Source organism: Hemitrygon akajei, chromosome 8 (assembly GCF_048418815.1).
Source record: "Hemitrygon akajei chromosome 8, sHemAka1.3, whole genome shotgun sequence".
In the NCBI taxonomy this organism is placed as follows: Eukaryota; Metazoa; Chordata; class Chondrichthyes; order Myliobatiformes; family Dasyatidae; genus Hemitrygon; species Hemitrygon akajei.
In genome coordinates, this window is record NC_133131.1 from 35,199,351 (window position 1) to 35,219,302 (window position 19,952).

Here is a 19,952-nt window from a genome sequence, read left to right on the forward strand (position 1 = left end):
TGTATGTTCAGTATTTTGCACAAGAAATAAGGACTAAATTGCTATCAGGATTTCTCATTATGTTACATGATTAATAATATCTTCACTTTGGAATTATATACACGAAGAATAGCATATGTTCATGTGGTATGAGATGGAAGTAATGATGTTGAGATTGATAAGAGGTTCCTTTTAGTAGAGGTTGAATATAATTGCTCTATCCTTTCAAATTTAAGCTAATTTTTTTCTTGGCTCTCAAAGACACAAGAAAATTCCTTTCTTAAAAAACTTGAAAATAAAAGACTTTACTATGTGTGAATGCCTGGTGTGACCCTTGGAACGTGCTTGCCCTCAAATCCTTTTGTTCCCCACATCTGGAGTACCTTGTACTGCTGTGTAGACCTTTCTGGCTGCCTAGGGGATTCATGGCTGTTATTATTACAGCTGTGTATATTCCGCCATAGGCTTATACTGACATAGCTCTCAAGGAACTGTACAAGACCATCAGCACCCTGGAGACTGCACACCCAGAGGGTACCTTCATCATCTTCGGTGACTTTAATAGAGTGTCGCTGACTAAAGTCTCTCTGAAGTTTTGTCAACATATCCAGGTGAGCACACGGGGAGATAGCATACTCGATACTGCTACTCTCCCTTCCACAGTGCTTACAACTCACTCCTCCGACCACCCCCTTCCCACTCCATTTGGAAAATCTGATCACTCCTTCATCTTGTTGCTGCCAAAGTACAGGCAGAAGTTGAAACAAGAGGTGGCCATTGTTAAAACAGTCCATTATTGGTCTGATCAATCAGTCTCCATGCTGCAGGACTACTTTGACGTTGACTGGAATGTTTTCCATAAAGAGGATATCTCCGAATTCACAGATGGGTTCACAAATTTCATCCGGAAGTGCATTGAGGATGTTGTCCCCAGAAATTGGTCTGGATCTATCCAAACCGGAAACCCTGGATCAACAGTTCTGTATGAGCAGCACTTAACACGCGACACAGAGCTTACATTGCCAGTAATCAGCAGGAACTCAAGAGATGCAGCTACGATCTGCGCAAAGTCAACAAGGCAGTGAAACAACAATACAGGACAAGATCCATGTTCAACTCTCCACCAACAATACATGCAGCATATGGCAAGGTCTGCACACCATCACAGACTTCAAAGCTAAATGCAGTGGAATTTCTTACATCGCTGCCTCTCTTCCAGATGAGCTAAATCTTTTTTATACTCTATTCAATGTCACCAACACTAACTCCTTGAGGAGAGCCACCAAAGCAACGTGTACCTTGGTCATCTTGGAGACTGAAGTACGCAGGTGTTTCCAAAGAGTGGACAGTCACAAGGCTGCGGGACTAGACAGCATCCCAGGGCGGGTACTCAGGATGTGTGCAGCACAGTTGGCTGGTGTGTTTACAGACATTTTTAATCTCTCCCTCTCCCAGGGTAGAGTGCCTTCCTGTTTCAAAACATCCACCATTGTTCTGGCATCCTGTCGTACTCACCTCAATAATAAGCAAATGTTTTGAGAGGCTGGTGAAGGACTACATCTGCAGCATGCTACCACCCACACTGGAGCCCCTACAATTCACCTGCCAACACAACCGATCAACAGATGACACAACAGCCACAGCTCTATACACTGTCCTTGTACACATGGAGAAGAGGGATGCTAATGTGAGAACGCTGTTCTTGGACTGCAGTTCAGCATTCAACACCATGATTCCTTCCAGGCTCGACAAGAAGCTCAGAGACCTCTGCCTTTACCCAGCCTTGTATACCTGGATCCTGGACTTCCTGTCAGATCGCCGGCAGGTGGTAAGAGTGGGCTCCCTCATCTCTGCCTCTCTAACCCTCAACACAGGTGCCCTTCAGGACTGTGTACTAAGCCCCTTCCTTTACATTTTGTATACCCATGACTGTGTTGCTACAGCTCCAATCTGATAATTAAATTTGCTGACAACACCGTACTGATTGGCCTAAATTCAAATAATAATGAGGCAGCCTACGTAGAAGAAGTCATCACCCTGACAACCTCTCCCTCAATGTCGCAAAAACAAAGGTGCTGGTTGTGGACTACAGGAGGAATGGACACAGGCTAACCCCCATAGACATCAATGGATCTGGGGTTGAGAGGGTGAAGCGCTTTAAGCACAACAGCGCCTCTTTCAGCTCAGATGGTTGAAGAAGGTTGGTATGTGTCCCCAAATCCTAAGAACTTTCTATAGGGGCACAATTGAGAGCATCCTGACTGGCTGTATCATTGCCTGGTATGGGAACTGTACTTCCCTCAATCGCAGGACTCTGCAGAGAGAGTGCGGACAGCCCAGCGCATCTGTAGATATGAGTGAACTTCCCACCATTCAGGACATTTACAAAGACAGGTGTGTAAAAATGGCCCGAAGGATCACTGGGCATCTGAGTCTCCCCAACCATAAATTGTTCCAGCTGCTACCAACTGGAAAATGGTACTGCACCATAAAAGCCAGGACTGACAGGCTCCGGGACACCACCAGGCCAGCGGACTGCTTAATTCATGCTGACACAACTGTATTTCTATGTTACATTGACTATCCTGTTGTACATAATATTTATTATAAATTACTCTAAATTGCACATTTAAATGGAGATGTAACGTAAAGATTTTTCCTCATGGATGTGAAGGATGTAAGTAATAAAGTCAACTCAATTCAAACTCACCTTTGATAGGCTGCCCTTTCCATGTGTTTGTATTGATGCAGATTTTCAGTTTTCCGTGATGATGATCTCCAAACAATTGTCCTTTGATATTAGTTTTCTTTCCTGTGGAAAGTGAGAAGACAAGTACATTGGTGTAATGGAACTTTTGTTTCCCATGTGTAAGAAGCCATGCTTGACAAGAACAATATAGCCAGTGCCTTACACCTTGTAAGCTGTTAGGAAAAGCACACGTAATACTGGAGGTACTCAGCAATTCAGGCAGCAACTATGGAGAGGAATAAACAGTTGATGTTTCAGGCCTAGATCCTTCACCCAGGCTATTAGTAACCTTTCTTGCATTAAAAGGGTATTTAAAGTGGTTCTGAGAAAAGGATGTGCATGACTTTGCAGGTTGTTCCTTGTAGAAGTAATTTCCCTAATATTTGAATGCCAAGAAATGTAGGTACAGGCAGAGATTGAGTGAAATTGCATAAATAATGGAAAATACAAATTAGCACCAGAGGTTTGTTTTACTGTGCATTGCATCAAAATTCTTACAGTAATGAAAGTTTAACCTCATATATTCAATCAATGCTGTGCTGCTTTTGGGTCTCGTGCCCTTTGTCCTCATCAAGTGACTCCAGCTAGATTTCACTTCTACCAGTAATACTTACTCCTTGCAACATTGAAAATTTGATAAATTATTTGGCTCCTTTACACTCCAAGGCCCCCAGTCCTCCCACTATTATATTGAAAAGTATTAATACCCTTGTTCTGGACAAATTGTATGTCATTGGGTAGTGTATTTCTTGCAGTCAAATGACCCTTCATGGGTGCAACAGTTTTACATCAGCTGTTGTTAAGACATTCCTACCGTCAGTCTGGGAAAAGGAAGAAAATATTGGTCCAGTATTAATGAATATTGCCCTTTCTTTAACTGACATGCAATGTGACAAAGGGAAGCTGGCAGTGGGAAATGAGTTGTCTGCCCCAAAGCCAAGCCCCAAACACACTTATCTCGGTGAATTTCTTAGCTAAATGCAGCTTACTACATGTTATGTATTGATATTTCTTTATTTCTTAACTTCCAGCATATTTGTAAAGCTGAGGATCATGAAAGTGAGGATTACCCCCCTGACAGTAGTCGCGGCTCAGATCTCTCGGATATCATGGAAGAAGATGAGGAAGAACTGGGGTCGGACTCACAAGCTAATGAAGAGCTGCAGAAACAGGAATGCAGCTTGACCAGTGAGAACTCACTGAAGGTAACATCTGTGTGGACATGAATTTATTGTTTTTACTGCTCTTTGAGAAAAGCCCGTGCAAAGATAATTAATAGATCTCAGATGAAATGTGTAATGTGTTTTTATCCTGAGTAATATGTTGTTATTTTTCTCTCTTTCCTTTTCTGACATATCTTCTAAGATTGGTATAAATAAATCTCAGTTCAACACCATTGGGATGTAGCAAGATGTATGAATCATCCTGTCCTGAAGTAATTATCCTTACCCAAACTCATGGTTACACATACAGTACATAGAAATATCTTTAAATATTGCAATCACATTCAGAGTCTCTCTGATTGAAACCTGTACAAACAGTGGTGTTCATTGGCTCTTTAAATTTAACTCACAGCACTAATAGTGTTCACTTATGCTGTGGATTAAATCTGCAGTAGTGTTTACTGGCCCTGAGGATTAAATGGACAGAAATAATGGTGTTCACTCTCCCTACAGATCAGTCTTCAGCAATTCAAACTGGAAGGAATAGTGCTGTATATTAATTCTGTGAAATTGATTGGTCTTGCAGATGAAATCCAGTAGATTTGTTAGGCTAGAAATCTAACGTATGAGAACTTGATCTTGATTGCAGCTCACAGTCTCATTCATGTTACTTGTTTTTGAAACATCACTCAACTTGGGTTCAATTTCATTACTGCTGAGCTCTCTTTATAGGACAAATGTGTGACTAGCTGTGTTTCTATCTCATGTGGATAACATTAATTTATTTGTTGAAATTTGGATTAAAACTAATCCAGATATTCTGGAAATGTGGTGTACTGCATCCTATGCTCAAAGCAAATTACAGTGATAGGAGGAGAAAAGATGAGAGAAAATTGAAGAAGCGGTAGGTAACAATTATTATGTGATATTAACTTTGCAAATGAAGGAATTGATGGAGATTGGAGAATTTACCAGGGTAGTGTGTTTAACAGTAATATGAATAGATGTATTTTGGCCCTATGTAGTAGGTTGTTGCTTTGCACACATTTCAATAACCTGTGCATTTTGTTCAAATCACAATATCAAGTTTTGTAACCAACAGTAAGGTTCCTTGTATGGTGACAATAACAATAGACAGTGTACCTAACCATTGATTTTCCTGTGATTTTACTAATTAATTAATCAAGACTGGCTTTATGTTGAGTTATGGAGAGTTTGTATAATGCAGCAAAACCAGTACATATTCATAGAAGTAATGAGAAGAAATACTTTGTATAACTAGTTAGAGCAGGGTTCTATTTCAACCCCTTACCACATATTTGGCTTTGTATCAGTTGTGTGATTGAAGTGAAGAAGGAGACAGATGGGAATAGCTCCATGAGAGACAAATTTGAGAACAGTTTGTCATGATCCACAAGCCTATAAAGCTATGGAGTTCCACAACATAGAGAAATAATCCCTACAGCTCACATGTCATACCTGCCGTAGGGCCGGCCTGACTATACCAGTCTCACTTGCCTTACACGTTTAAGTGTGTAAAGTATAAACTTAAGATTCCCTTTGAACCTCTTCCCTCTTACTTTAAGCATGAGTCCTCTAGTTTTAGACACCATTACTGTGGGAAACAGACTCTAACTATCTATCCTATGTATTCCTCTCATAACTTTTTATATTTTATATATCCTGTATATCAAGATAATTCAGCTTAAATAAACCCATTAACTGCGGGTGTGTTTAGTTAGTAATTATTAAGTTTCATTTCTATGGTTGATCTATTACAATTGATGTAAGGACTAATATTGCAGTTGTAACTATCAATGATCTGCTGGTTTTGTAAAATTTTCACAAAATACAAAATTTTAATAAACTTTGAAAGCAGATGTGAAGATAGAAACAGTATACAACTGGGATATTGAATCTCTTGTGCTTTTATGAATGGAATTTCCCTTTACAAGCATTCATTTGGTCCTACAAGTAGATCCTGACCAGGCCTTGTTTATCCACTTATAGTACAAAAGATTTCCAAATAATTGAGCAGTATTTTTTCCTTATTATGTGAGATTGTTAGTTGCTGTCCCGAAGGTGATGCTTTAAATCAGTGTATGCTGTATCAATGGGTCATTTTTAGCAACAATTGTTCGTAATTGCATTCTGAGAGTCACTCCAATGCTGTCATTTCTGAAGATCTTTTGTCAGTTTTTTACCTAAAGTATTAAGAACCAGAGATGTTTTAAATTTAGTATTTTATATCATACTGTACTCAAGGAAATTCTTAAAAGCTGCTTATAGATAGAGTTGAAATATTAAGCAGGTTGTCCTCACTTTATTTGCTGATGGCATAAAATAATGAGAATCGTTGAACATCTCACAGTGATTCAATATGTTATAAGTACTGTAATCTAGTGATTGGAAATTATTCAGAACAGTTTGAGCAAATGTACTGAAGGATACTCCCCACGGCGGAGACACATTAGTACATGGTAGCTTTCCAGGACTAGCAAGTAAGGTTCAATTCCCACCACTGCCTGTAAGAAGTTTGTACATTATCCCCATGACCACGTGGGTTTCCGCCCACAATCCAAGGGCCGGAAGGGTCCTTCCATGTTGTATCTCAACCAATCAGTTAATCAATAAATAAATAAATACTGCAGTTTTGGTAGGCTGCCAGCTTATCATTTTCAGGCTGCTCCTTCTGCACTCCACAATGGATTAGAGTTGGTACTCTTGGTTTAAAAAAAATAACAGGATAAGGGCTATGCCAGGCAAAAAGTTAGACTGTGGTGTATATTTCTGATGATGTCTTGCAGTATGACATGGATGCCCAGTTTTTAACAGCTAGCTGTGTCTGAGATTGTTCCGTAGAGCCCTTTGGAATACCACACATTACAATGAACGGTATCCCAGTGTTAGGACGAAACTTCGTCTCCACAAGAACAGGGCAGTGGTTATTCTACTAATATGGTTATGGACATGTGCATCTGTCACAGATAGATAGGCGAGGGCAATGCCAATTAAGTATATCCCTGATGTTAGTTCACCCACTATCTGCTGCAAACCTAGCCTGGTACCCATGTCCTTCAGTATTCTCGCAGCTCTGTCTGCAGTGGTTCTACCAAGTCAGTCTTTGTGATGGAATACAGCCAAAGCTAAACCCAATACACCAGGTTCCAGCAAGGCCATATACAATTGTATTTTGACTTCCTCACCTCTCAGAAAGCTTGACATCGTCTAGTACAATGCAGCCTGCTTGATCAGCACCCATCCACATACATTCATCATCAATGCACAGTGGCTGCAGTGGGTACAATGATCAAGAGACATTGTATTTAGTCATTCCTACTACAGCAGCTGTAAAACCTGTGAACTTTACCATCAAAAAGGACAGGGGCAACCGGTGCCCATAACACTACCACCTGCAAGTTCCCCTTCTTTTCCAAATCACTCTGCAACTTAACTTAGAAGAATGGCAGCTGCCATTCGTTGTCATTCAGTATAAACCCTATTACTCTATTCAGCTGCACTGTCTTCTCAAGAGCATTTGGGGATGGGCAATGCTGGCCTTTCTAGTGACAGCCTGAAACTGAATCCTAAGAAAAGACTGGAAACAAATTACTTAACAACTTATTTTGCATGAACTTCCACAATTAAAGAATGCTTTGAAATTTAAAAATAACTCTTCAAATATTTGTAAACCAAAAGGTTTAAAGTTTTGAAATTTACAGGCACTTAATCATCAGCAATTTAGTTCACCTTCACTGCCTGTAGTGAAGAAATCATTCTCTAAACCACTCAGATGCTGAAGGAACTCCGCAGGTCAGGCTGCAGCTGTGGAAGGAAATGGACAATTGATTCTTCAGGTCAAGACCGGAAAGGTGTTGAACTAAAATGACCTTTGCCCATTTCCCCTCTTACAGATACTACCTGACACGCTGAATTCCTCCAGTATTTACAGCCTCTTTTGTCATCATTATTGAAGTCGCTGACTATTTTAGATTATGATTATATGAGGTATGCAAGTGCTTGTATTCGAGGCTATTTCTTACATTGTTATAATTTTGGGTGCTTTACTTTGAGCTGCTCTTTGCATTTCTGTTGCTTTGCTGTGCTTTAAGTTGATCTTGTTTCAATTTTCACCTTTACTTTTTTCTTTCTTTCTCCCTCCCCCCCCCTTCCTCGCATGCACTCAACCACTGTACGTGTTAACCATGTCTCAACAGCCTGAACAGTATGAAACTGATAGCGATGAGGAGTTTATGGAGAAAATTCTAGAACTTCCTTTGCAGAAACATTGCAGTAAGAAACTATTCAGCATTCCTGAGCTAACGGAGGAGGAAGAGGAGGAGGAGGACAAAGACAAAGAGACCATTTACAGCAGAAAGCAAGACAGCACTAGAAATCAAGAACAAGGAAAAGAGGTCTCTAACCACCTGGAGGAAGTACAGGTAGAGGATCAGATATTTAACTGTATGCAAACAAGTTCTCATGACAACAAATTAAGAGACCAAAACTCAACTGTTGATACCAAAAGTCAAGAAGCGAAAGAAAAACAAGTCTCCAAAATCAATCTGTGTAACAGCAAAAATCTAGTGCAGGATGCCAAAGGTTATAATGTTGCTCAAAATGACCTAAAGTTCATGGACTCGGAGAAAAGCTTAATGTATACATGTGATCAGAGCAACAGGCAAGAGCCAGGTGAAAAGCACACTCACCACACTAAGAGCAACTTCAGAAGGAAAGAATGGTGTGAAGAGGCCAGTTCCAGATTTCATCATAGATATTCCAAAGGATGTATTAGGTCCCACAGTTCGAAAAGGAAGACTTCAGAATGCACACACAAAAGCATTGTCGATGACTGTGACTTTGAAACCACTGTAGAGAAATCACAATCAGAGGAAAGCCACAGAGATATCTTAGCTGTGACAGTAGATGATCCAACAACCATATTACAAAGGCAACCTCGGACGCAGATTAGGTCTACAACTCCTGAAGGGCTGAATGTACCAGATACTGGAAGCCCTCGTTACATCAGGAGGTACCAAGTGTCACACAAACAACTAGAAATAGACATAGAATATGATACTGAGGAGGAAGAAGAAATACTATCTCCCAACTTACATTTCTGTTCAAATGTTATTCACCTGGACCAAAGGAGATCAGATTGGTTACATGGTGGCTTGAAACACAATGAAAATGAGAATAGGCATTGCAGCCAGTGTGACTCTACTCAGTCAAATGGACAAAGACATGTATCAGATGAAGCTAATGTTTTTGATTCAAACTCTGGTGGCACTAAATGTCCTCATCATCATAAAAGAAAAGATAAAGCTGTTTTTCCTAGGTGTCAGCTACATCATGACCGAGGGAGACTAAAAGGAAAAATTAAAGATGAGAAAAAGTTGGAGGCTTGGAATATGGAGTCTCATGAATTGGGCAGAACAAGGGCAAGGGCAAAGACAGAGTTTGTGAATTCAGCATGTACATGGGTGTGTGTTTATCTCACTGTTTATTTACTACTTGGTTTTTGTTCTTGTGCCTGTCAGTGTGCCTCATGCTTTATATCAGTGATGTACATCTTCATTTTTAGTTGGCAGTTGGAAACAGCACACATGTTCTCTTAGTCATTAACTGATAAGCTAAACTAAAAGTTAAAACAAAACTTAGCCCTTCAGTCAAGCTGAGAATGTTGCCAAATTATTAATCATTGATTATTTTGACCTTGGATGCAGTGCGTCTTTTGAATTTATCAGAACATGAAGCAAAATCTCAAGGTACTCATTCAAATCAATGCATGATTTTATACTGTAAAACCTTTGTAATGATGAAAAGCAGAAATTGAATTCAAATTTCAGTGGCATTTCATAGCTGTCTTATGAAATATCAGTCACTTTGCACCATCCTTACAGACAACGTGGTTCTCCTCTATTTCACAGTTGGAAACCTGATTCTCTGTACTATATCTGTATGGTATGGAATCGGAGCATTTGTAACCTTACTTTTTTATATTTAATACTGACGCGAGTACATACAATGAAGGGTTCCACACCTGGAATATTAACTATTTTGCTTTCCAAAAACTGCCTGACATACCATTGTTTCCCATTTTTTTGTTTTATTGCATATCTGAGCTGCTACACAAGTTGGTCTTTCGTGAATTTAATCCCTGTAGATTTGGCTAATCTAAAGCACTTCTCATCAGTTACATTAGTTCTATTCCTCGTCTTCCTCACAACTTGCTTTCCCACCTAATTTTGTTTCATCAGCAACTTGACTATAAAAAATTTAATCTTTTCTTCTTCTATGTTAGTTGTATAGATTGTAAGTAGCTGAAATCCAGTGTTGATGCCCTTCTTGTGTCTACCTTGACACTCTGAAAATCCCAACTCTCTTTTCTAATAGTAAGCTTCCATCCATGTGAATTAACTGCTCCCAGTCCTCTAACTTTCTACCTGGGTGATAACCTTTTGTCAAACACCTGCTGGAAAAACAATTGATGCCACATCTTCAGGCAAGAGCAGATGTTTATGTAGGCATAGAATGTAATGTTGTTCATGGAACTGATTCCTTCTGATATCAGTTATTTTAATAGTCATGTGATCTGACCCTTTAAGCTGAATTGAGTATTGTTATGTGGATTTTTAAATGTTTTTGAAAATTCTGAATTTTACTCCTATTACTATAAGTTTACAACTACAACAACAAGAAGCCATTTTTTTTAAGAATGGGAGATTCTGCAGATGCTGGAAATCTTGGGCCATGTGCATAAAATATTGGGGATTCAAGATATGAGGCAGCATCTACGGAGGGGAGTTAAAAGGTCAACATTTCGGCCTTAAATAACTACTGCTTACTCCTGTCCATAGATGCTGCCTGACTTGCTAAGATCCTCCAGCATTTTGTGTGTATTGCACATTTTTTCAACGTCCAGTAGATAATGATCTTACTTCATATACAAATTCTCACTGAAAATCAAACCATTTGAAAGTTAATGAACTCTTTTACAGTTTTGATGCATGTTAGTATTCAGTTTTTTTTCCACTGAAAATTATCTATCACAAGCAAAGTGCAAAATCACCTTTTATATTTTAATTGTTCATTTTTTACAGTGAGAATGTATTAATTAAATATTTTTAATGTTTGTGTCTTTTTCTTCAGTTTTCTTTTTACAACAGATTTTGATTGAGTTCAACCACTTAAATTCATTCATATTTTGCACTTTTCATGTAGTCTAATTAAATTAGGAGCTCTTTTATTCATTCAGATCCTGGGTGCTCTGCAAGGTGTGGAGCTGTTCTCATCTCAGTTCAATAATGTACAACTCTTATGGAGAAATAGACAAAAGCATCTCATGACTAGAAGATTCATTAAATATTTTTGAGAGGTCTGGTATATAAGAGGTAGTCTTCTACACTTTAGTATTATAGCGTTCATTGGCTGGTGGCGTCAATTTTTTGTGCCAATAAAAAGTAGTTTCATCAGATGCTTTTTGAAAAGTTGGTCATTTATAGTCTAGAAACAGCTGTCCTGGGAATCATGAAGTACTAAGGAGATCCTCATAAACTATAACTTTTTGCATGTAAATAGTTAGACATTGATTTAAGTTCTAATATTAACTGTATCAAGTTTAATATACCAGTTTTAGTTCTCAATCATAGAAAAAAGTGAATGATTAAATATTCCAAGAAATAAGAGAAAATTTTAACTAACAAATTCACAATTCATGAAATAATTTCTTCTGAGAGACATAGATGAACAGCCTGATAAATGTACATTCCTCTGTGAGGCCTTGCTGCAAATTACCCTGATTTTTTTCCACTATTTCTAACATTGGCCAACATCAATGTTAAACTATTCTGTATGATTTTCCTGATTTCCTTGAAAAAAAGTACACTGTTTGCAAATAGTTGCAAATGTTCTAATATACCGGATAACATTTAGAAATCTGCACCGCCAAGTTTAAATGAAATGTTGGGATATACCATCGTGTTGCCTATTGTTGTCTATAGGATTATTTTGCACATCACACAATCACTGCGAACAACTCCACTTTAGAGTTATTCATGGAGATGCATTAAGTATTTTTACAAGGTAAAGATAATTTTTTTACACTTTGCATAGATGCTGGCCATTTATAAGAATAATGGCTTTTGTCTGCATTATCCTTGATTTCTGAAATAGTTCTGTGGCCTGTATTGGAATCTAGATTATGCTGGTCACAAACAATTTTATATGTGGCATGTTTAACATGCATTGAGCACCAAATTCAAAGCCCAAGTCAGTTAGCTAGTTTATTTTGTTGGAGGCCATGGCTCCTCCTGCTGGTCCAATTGGTTAAAACAGAGGAAAAATTAACTACACAAATGAATTTTAATTCACAGGTTATACACCCTGGTAAACCCAGGATGATTTTTGATGCACTGACTATCATTGGATTGAGGAAGGGAAAATTACGGTGGTCCAAGCATCCGAAAACTATTCAGGCATCATTGTAAGAGTGAAGTCAGGGTCAAACTTGGCATTGTTTATTTATTTTTTATTTAGCAATGCAGCGTGGAGTAGGCTATTCTGGCTCTTTGAGTCATGCTGCCCCAGCAACCCCCAACAATGCCAATTAACCCTAACTTAATCACAGGACAATTTACTATGACCAATTAACTTGACCGCTATGTCCTTGGACTCTGGGATGAAAATGGAGCACCCCGGGAAGCATATACTGTAATTTCCTACAGATTGTGCCAGAATTGAACTGCAATTCCAACACCCCAAGTTGTAATAGTATTGCGCTAACCACTAAACTACAAGGGTATTAATACCCCCTCGAGCAATGGCCAAAAATGACTTAGCAGAAAATGGCAGATACCATGCAACAGATGTCCTACTTTCAGGAGGGAGAATTATTGCAAAATATAAAATCTTCATTGATTGATTTAACTAAATGTACTAATCCTTGGAACCATGTGCTGGCTTCTCATGTATTCACAGGTGAAAATGCTTCATACATTAAAATTTGTAGACCAAATTGAAAGTGAAGCATCAGCTGAATTCCACTGCTGTGCCAATGTAGTTTGTAACCATGAAGTTTATAAATCTCATCCTCTCTAATGGTTTGAGTACAAGGAAGTTTGATTGTATCAAACCACACTTTTAATTTGTTATTCATTTGATGCTTCCTACAGTTTGGGCTGACAATGTTTTTTTTGCTACTCAGTATGTAAGACAGCCTGCTTCAGGATAGATATTTTGTTTTTATTAAATACATTATGCAGGTGTAAGATAGATATCAAAAGAGACAAGTTTGAGATCATTTGAAGCATGTTTAAATATGATAGGGTCTTTTTCGGTTACGATAGGGTCTTTTAAGAGACTTTTGGATAGGTACATGGAGCTTAGAAAAATAGAGGGCTATGGGTAAGCCTAGTAATTTCTAAGGTTGGGACATGTTTGGCACAACTTTGTGGGCTAAAGGGCCTGTATTGTGCTGTAGGTTTTCTATGTTTCTAAATGCCTGATTCCATATTGGCTGGAACTATTTTTGAAGGTTTTCCTGTTATCTACTAAATCAGATACACATACATGAAAGGACTAACTATTATTATAGAGCTTCACTGGGTAATTGGTCCATGTAGAGTTATCATCCAAAGAAAGTTAAGTAAAATGCACTGTGCATGCCAGTTAATTGGGCCATCAAAGTTAATCAGGGCAGCCACTTGGGATAACTCTTTAAAAAAAAAACTTAATAGGAAAATTGCGGGGATTGCTTTCATTCATTTGGGACACTGTTGCTTAATTGGAGCAGGAGATTGTTGCTGAACAGGTTCTAATTAGTGTAAGTTGTGTGTGCTTGTGTGGCCATTAGACGCTACACCTTGCTTTGAGCAAATAGTTTTTAAACAGCGTCAGTTGTGTTTGTTCAAAAAAGCAGAGATTTTTGTCACTGATGATTGCTGAGAAATAAGCAGTAAAACAATTTTGAAATGTTTTGCTCACTGCGGTTTCAAGTGTTCAAGCTTGGAGATGTCAGAAATGGCCAGGAGTGAAAATGAAATTATTTCACTGCTCTAACAAGTTAGAAACTATGAAGAATTTGACGCTATCAGCAATCATTTTGAATGTTCCAATGAAAATGAAAATTTGGAGGATGCAGTTGTTGAAAGTATTGTATGAAGGCAAACCATTATCTGCTCTAGATGTTTGCACTGATTTTGTTCATTACATACACTGGATGAATTCCTCTGTCGATAACTATTAGGCACTAACACACAGTTTTATAGTACTGTTAGAATGTTTTAATTTGTTCTGTATTTCATTTAACTGCATTTTTTAACTAATTTTCTCTTTTTATATCTTTTTCAAATATTTCCATGAAACCGGCTAATTTGTGCAGCCGTGTTTTGGACTAAAATGTACTGGTCCCATTGTGTCCCAAATAACCAGAATCCACTGTAACTGAAAGTATGGCGCAACCCATTTTCATAATATCTCGAGTGACCCTTTTATCACTGGTCCACCTGCTCCTGGGCTCCAGACCTGTGTCCGTGGGCTTGAAATTCTTCTTCACATAATGAATGAGATGTGTAAAATTGTGATGTTAAGGCATTATACATAGTTTTTATGTATAATGAGACCACTGAAATGGTCTGTTGACCATCCGTCACAGAGACCCAATCATGCCTCATAAGCTACACCCAAATGTTCCCATTTTTATCTGGCTCGAGGACTTAGCAGTTACATAATGAGAGACAGTGGTATGCTCACTAGAATATGAAGCTTGCTTGAAGTGTAATGTCATGAAGCAGATAAATGTAGAAGATGTTCTGAAGATCTGTCTTCAGATTCTTTTGTGTCCACACATAAGCCACTGATTCTCATTCACAGAAACTTCCAAATTCTCCTACCATTCTTGATGGCAGGGGTCATTTGTTTTGTTCATTGAGGTCACTGCTGAATTATTTGATCCTTCTGGTAAACCCTGTGTATTGGCTTTGGACTGGTTGCTGTTCTTGCAGTGTTTATGTAGTTTAGCTGCACTGACTTGGGCTTTGCCATTTCAAATGCTGATCACTACCATGAGGGGCATAGCAGTTTAATTGTAGCTGTATATTGCTCCAATCTCACAGTATCCCAGGAAAGGAATGGATTTCAGTTCCTTTATTATTACTAATTACTGATTGAATAGATTCTTGAACATTTTAGAAAATAATCCTAAGCTAGTACAAAAAAGAGCTTCTTCATAAAGGCAAACAAATGGCAGTTCCTTTAATAATAGAACTGCTAGAACAAGCAAATTGTGGTGAAAACCGATTGAATCTGTATTTTCATCCATGGCGGCTAACATTTTACCCAAACCTCTTAATATAAAAGTGTAATATACTTAATGGCTTCAGTTCAAATCCATATTAGTCCAATTGAAAAAAATAACTGGCTCAAATTTATGATCTATACCACAATGGAAGATAATCATATGGAAATTATTATCATGAATTGAAGTGACTATATAGGACCATTGATCATATAAATACATGACCATGCATGAGCCTAATCAGAATAGAGCTTGATATACCGTACCTGTGATGGTGATAGTGTTTGAATTACAGTGCAAGAGAGGGTGTAGGGGCTGTTGACATGAGTCATGAAAAACGTATGCTTGTGATCACAGTATTTGTAACATAGGAAATTATGGAGGGCAGGGATTGCTCTGAAAGGCCAAACCTATGTTGTGAGAAAAGGCTATAAAATTTAATATATGAGTATATGGATCTTAGGTGGCATGTTTGTACAGCAGTTAGTGTTGTTGCCTCACAGCTTCAAAGGCTGGCTGTCAATCTTGACCTTGTCATTCTGGAGTTTGTATGTTTTTCTGGTCTTTGATTTAGGGTTCCACTGGGGCCTTAACAAAAGGGCTAGATTTTCTCCCACATCTCAAGGTGCGCTGACAAGTTAATTCACTACCTAACTTACCCCTTGGTGTACATCAGTGGTATGTAAATCAAAAGTGACATGAGGGAGAATAAGTTGTAGGGCTACAGGGACATGAGGAGAGAAGCAGTTGGACTTGTGGGATTGCTTTGCAAACATGGCAAGGACTTGATGACTAGTTCAACTATGAATTATTATAGTTTTCCAGAAAATAAACTCAACCTTTGTGAAAGACTATCCTTTTATGGTTGTGTATCTTTTTAAGTAAACTTTTAATTTAGTAATGTATGAAATAACTAACCTTGGTTAAGCAGAAATTCATATAATCAAGCACTAATATTGGCTCACATGTAGGAAAAGAGTACCCAATGACTGGTATCCATTTCCAGAACTTCCATCAGCATAAACAGTTTACCAAGCATAATATGTTGACAGTCATGAAGCATTTTAAATGGAAACCAGTACCTTTAGACAAACATAAAGTATGTGTGAAAATTTCACTAGTCCATGGCTAAGGACAGAGAATATGTGTGCAGGCAATCATCAGTCGATGGATAATTAACATAAATGTACAGTATGTATTGGTCTCTGAATAACTGGAGTTTTCTAGTGTGCAGTTGAGGTGAGCTTTTTGGGATGACTGCTTGATTTACTGCTGTGTGAGATTGTAGAACTTTGAACAGGTGACTGCAAGAGAGTCAGTAATTTTTCAAATGCAAGAGCCTGTGAGTTTATTGGTGTATGACAAATTGATTTTTCTGGTACCAGAACGTTAGATTAGAATAGCCACACTGATTTGTGTACAAGTAGATCAAAGTCTGATTATGTGTAAGCTAGAAAATAAACGTATGTGTAATACTCTATTTTTCACATTCTATTGTTTTGCTCTTGTTGATTGTTTGCAGGGGTTTGCAGTAGATATAGATTCAAGCTCTCCCTGTGCTCCTGACTCACCTGCAGTACGATCTTTAAATCCCAATAACAGCACACCGCTTGGCCGCGGTAGAGGGGAGTTGTTCACTTCAAAGGGTATGTATTGGTCCTCCTTCACAACAGCCTTCATCTTCTCAAAATTACATCAAAAGCCTTGTGGTTTGCATCTCCCACATAAAAATAAGTCTTAAATGCTGCCCTAGTTTTTAAGAGCAATTCTGTTGGGGGATATTTCAAAGAATTAAAAAGTCAGTTGCTTGGAAGATGGAGTCCGCTGAATTGAATAGGGTAAGCGTAAATATGGATCTTAAGGATTAATTTGTAGTAACAAAATCACAGTTATATTGATCAAGTAGCACTAACTAGTAGATTCAGACACAATAGAAAGGACATTGAATATAATCAGCAAGCGAATGAATTTATTTAATTCCTTAGTATAACTACAAGTGAATTACTGGATCCAGTATTTTTGCTTCCGAACTACAGGAATGATAGAGAAAGTGCAGACAACACATTCACCTTATGATGTGACAAAAAAATAAACCTAGTACCTCTTATATGTGTACAGGCTGATATGGTTAGAGCAGAGGAGAATTATAGTGTTTTAATGGAGGATGTTTTAAAATAAAATATAGATTTTATAGGGTACAGAGAAATGTTTTCTGATATTTTTATTTGGTCTCAAGATATTGATACCACTGATAAGACTACTTCTGTCCTTGAACCTATTTAACTAGTATACTTGTACGGGCGCTCGGTCTTGGAAATTGATGTAGCATATACTGAAACGAGCATGCTATGCTACCTAGGATGCTGGTCCTCCAGTGACATTATTGGTCTTGTGATGGAGATCACAGAGGAGAAAAGCAACATAAAAATAATCCTATGGAGATGTTGAAGTGCATCCTTGTATATCAAACTTGCACATACATGATAGAGCTCACCTGCATCACAGCAATATCTGGTCTCAATGGCTACAGATTTTCTATTCTGACAAAGCATAGGGTTACTATTTCAGAACAATGTCTCTGTTTCCCTGATTACATCACCCTATCAGGAAATAATAGTTTTGCTCTCATTCCCATAAACACATGAGATATAGTCTGGCACCATTGACAAAGAACATTTTTGTAACCAGTATTGCTGATGGTGCATTTCAGAGCATGTAATACCTTATCTTCAGCTTGAGCAAGGAATAGTAATAAGATGTTGGAGAAAGTATTAGTAGTATAGTTATCTTGAGTGTGCCTCTCTGTCATACTTGCTGTCTGTAGAGAAATTACATAATGTGTGTTGAGAGTGAATCCTAAGAAATTTGAACAATGTTGATCATTTTCAACCCCTTCATTTCAATTTCACATGCAGATGTGTACATAAGTCAAGAGGGTTCAATTCTAGATGGACACAAGGAGATAGAGTCAAAAGGGAGAGTGGATGATGTCCTTGTTCGCATCTTTGTGGCTTTGTTTGATTATGATCCTGCAACCATGTCACCGAACCCAGATGCTGCTGAGGAAGAATTGGCATTTAAGGAAAGCCAGATCCTAAAGGTGAGAGCATTGCATCCATATGTCACTTCCAAACCTACTTCCTTCAGAGAACAGGTACAGTCGAAACCAAGGAGGGAGATTGTAATATTAGAGGCTTTTACTCACTGTTGGTGAATTAATAAACTACTTTTGATTATCAACTGTAATCTAACCACTGCAGTTATTTCTATATCAAGCAATTGTAATTAGAATTCTGCTTGATATGTCTTGACAAACATCTCTGTTTTAAATTGTGGTCGTTACAATTTAATTATTTATTGAAGAGCTCTTCTACATTAAACACATCAATTTCTGCCAGCTTCAAAAATATTTAATCACCAGACATATCTTACAGCCTCCCCTCATTTCTGCATTTCACAGGGACTTGTCTTTCACAATACCCTGGCCCACCTTTCCCATCATTTACCCCCTACTTAAAGCACTTTCCTTCACAACCACCAGTGATGCAGCAACTATTTTTTCACCCCGATGAAGTGTTACTAAAAACTTCAAGAATTTATTCAAAGAAAACTTAAACCCCTTATTGAATTATGTGAAAAAGACACTTTCTAAATGGTCCCCCCTTTCTTTATCCCTAATTGGCCGAATTAATTCGATTAAAATGAAGATTCTTCCTAAATTTTTATATCTTTTTCAGGCCTTACCTATTTTTATTCCTAAGACGTACTTTGATTCTTTAGATTCAATTTTAACCTCTTATATTTGGAATAATAAACAAGCTCGTTTAAGTAAAGTTTACTTACAAAGAAATAAAGAGATGGGTGGACTAGCCCTATCTAATTTTAGGTTTTACTATTGGGCTGCCAATATAAGGAATATTACTTTCTGGTCCTATTATATTTATCGTAAAGATTGCCCATCATGGGTCTCCTTAGATGTTATTTCTGTAAAAAATCCCTCTATTGTCTCTCTTCTTGGATCATACTCTTCTTTTTCAGCAAATAAAACAACATAACATAATTGTCAAGCAAACTTTAAGGATCTGGTCTCAATTTAGAAAATTTTTTGGTTTAGCGAATTTTTCATTATCATCTCCCATTCTCCTTAATTATTTTTTTATACCTTCCATGACTGATAGTCTTTAAAGATTGGGATGAATTAGGTATTAAGTGTTTTTGGGACCTGTTTATCTCAGGATCTCTTGCTTCATTTGACCAATTGTCAAATAAATTTACACTCCCAAAATCACATTTTTACAGATATCTTCAAATTAGAGATTTTCTACGTTTCCAATTAGCTACTTTTCCTATAGGTCCTGATAAAAAATTTACTGGGTGATCTTTTAAATTTAAAACTTTTTGTTAATGGTTCTATTACAGGTATCTATAACTTGTTGATTAATTCTAGACAATACTTCTTAGATAAAATAAAAAAAGCTTGGGAGGATGACCTAAATTGTCAGATTTCTGATGATAGATGGAATAAAATTCTTAAACGGGTTAATAAATCATCTTTCTGTGCTCGTCATTCTCTTCTACAATTTAAAGTGGTTCATAGAGCTTACATTTCTAAACAGAAGCTCTCCAGTTTTTACCCGAATGTTTCTGAACTTTGTAATAAATGCAACTCTGCTGATGCCTCTTTAACTTATATATTTTGGTTTTGCCCTACAATTGAAAAGTTTTGGCGGGAAGTATTCCATACCTTTTCACAACTTTTTAGGGT

At 37.7% G+C, this 19,952-nt stretch overlaps 1 protein-coding gene across 8 annotated transcripts in view; it reads left to right on the plus strand.

The window, feature by feature from the left end:
* Window positions 1–19,952, plus strand: part of LOC140731787 (RIMS-binding protein 2-like) — a 311,475-nt gene that overhangs the window by 260,012 nt on the left and 31,511 nt on the right. For 6 of the 8 annotated variants that reach the window (XM_073053584.1, XM_073053582.1, XM_073053583.1 and 3 more), the window contains 4 exons: window positions 3,760–3,933; window positions 8,109–9,374; window positions 16,710–16,833; window positions 18,103–18,287. In XM_073053584.1, coding sequence (XP_072909685.1) covers window positions 3,760–3,933; window positions 8,109–9,374; window positions 16,710–16,833; window positions 18,103–18,287 — 1,749 coding nt within the window. The remainder of the gene's footprint in view (window positions 1–3,759; window positions 3,934–8,108; window positions 9,375–16,709; window positions 16,834–18,102; window positions 18,288–19,952) is intronic. The other 2 variants (XM_073053587.1, XM_073053589.1) reach the window with 2 other exon arrangements.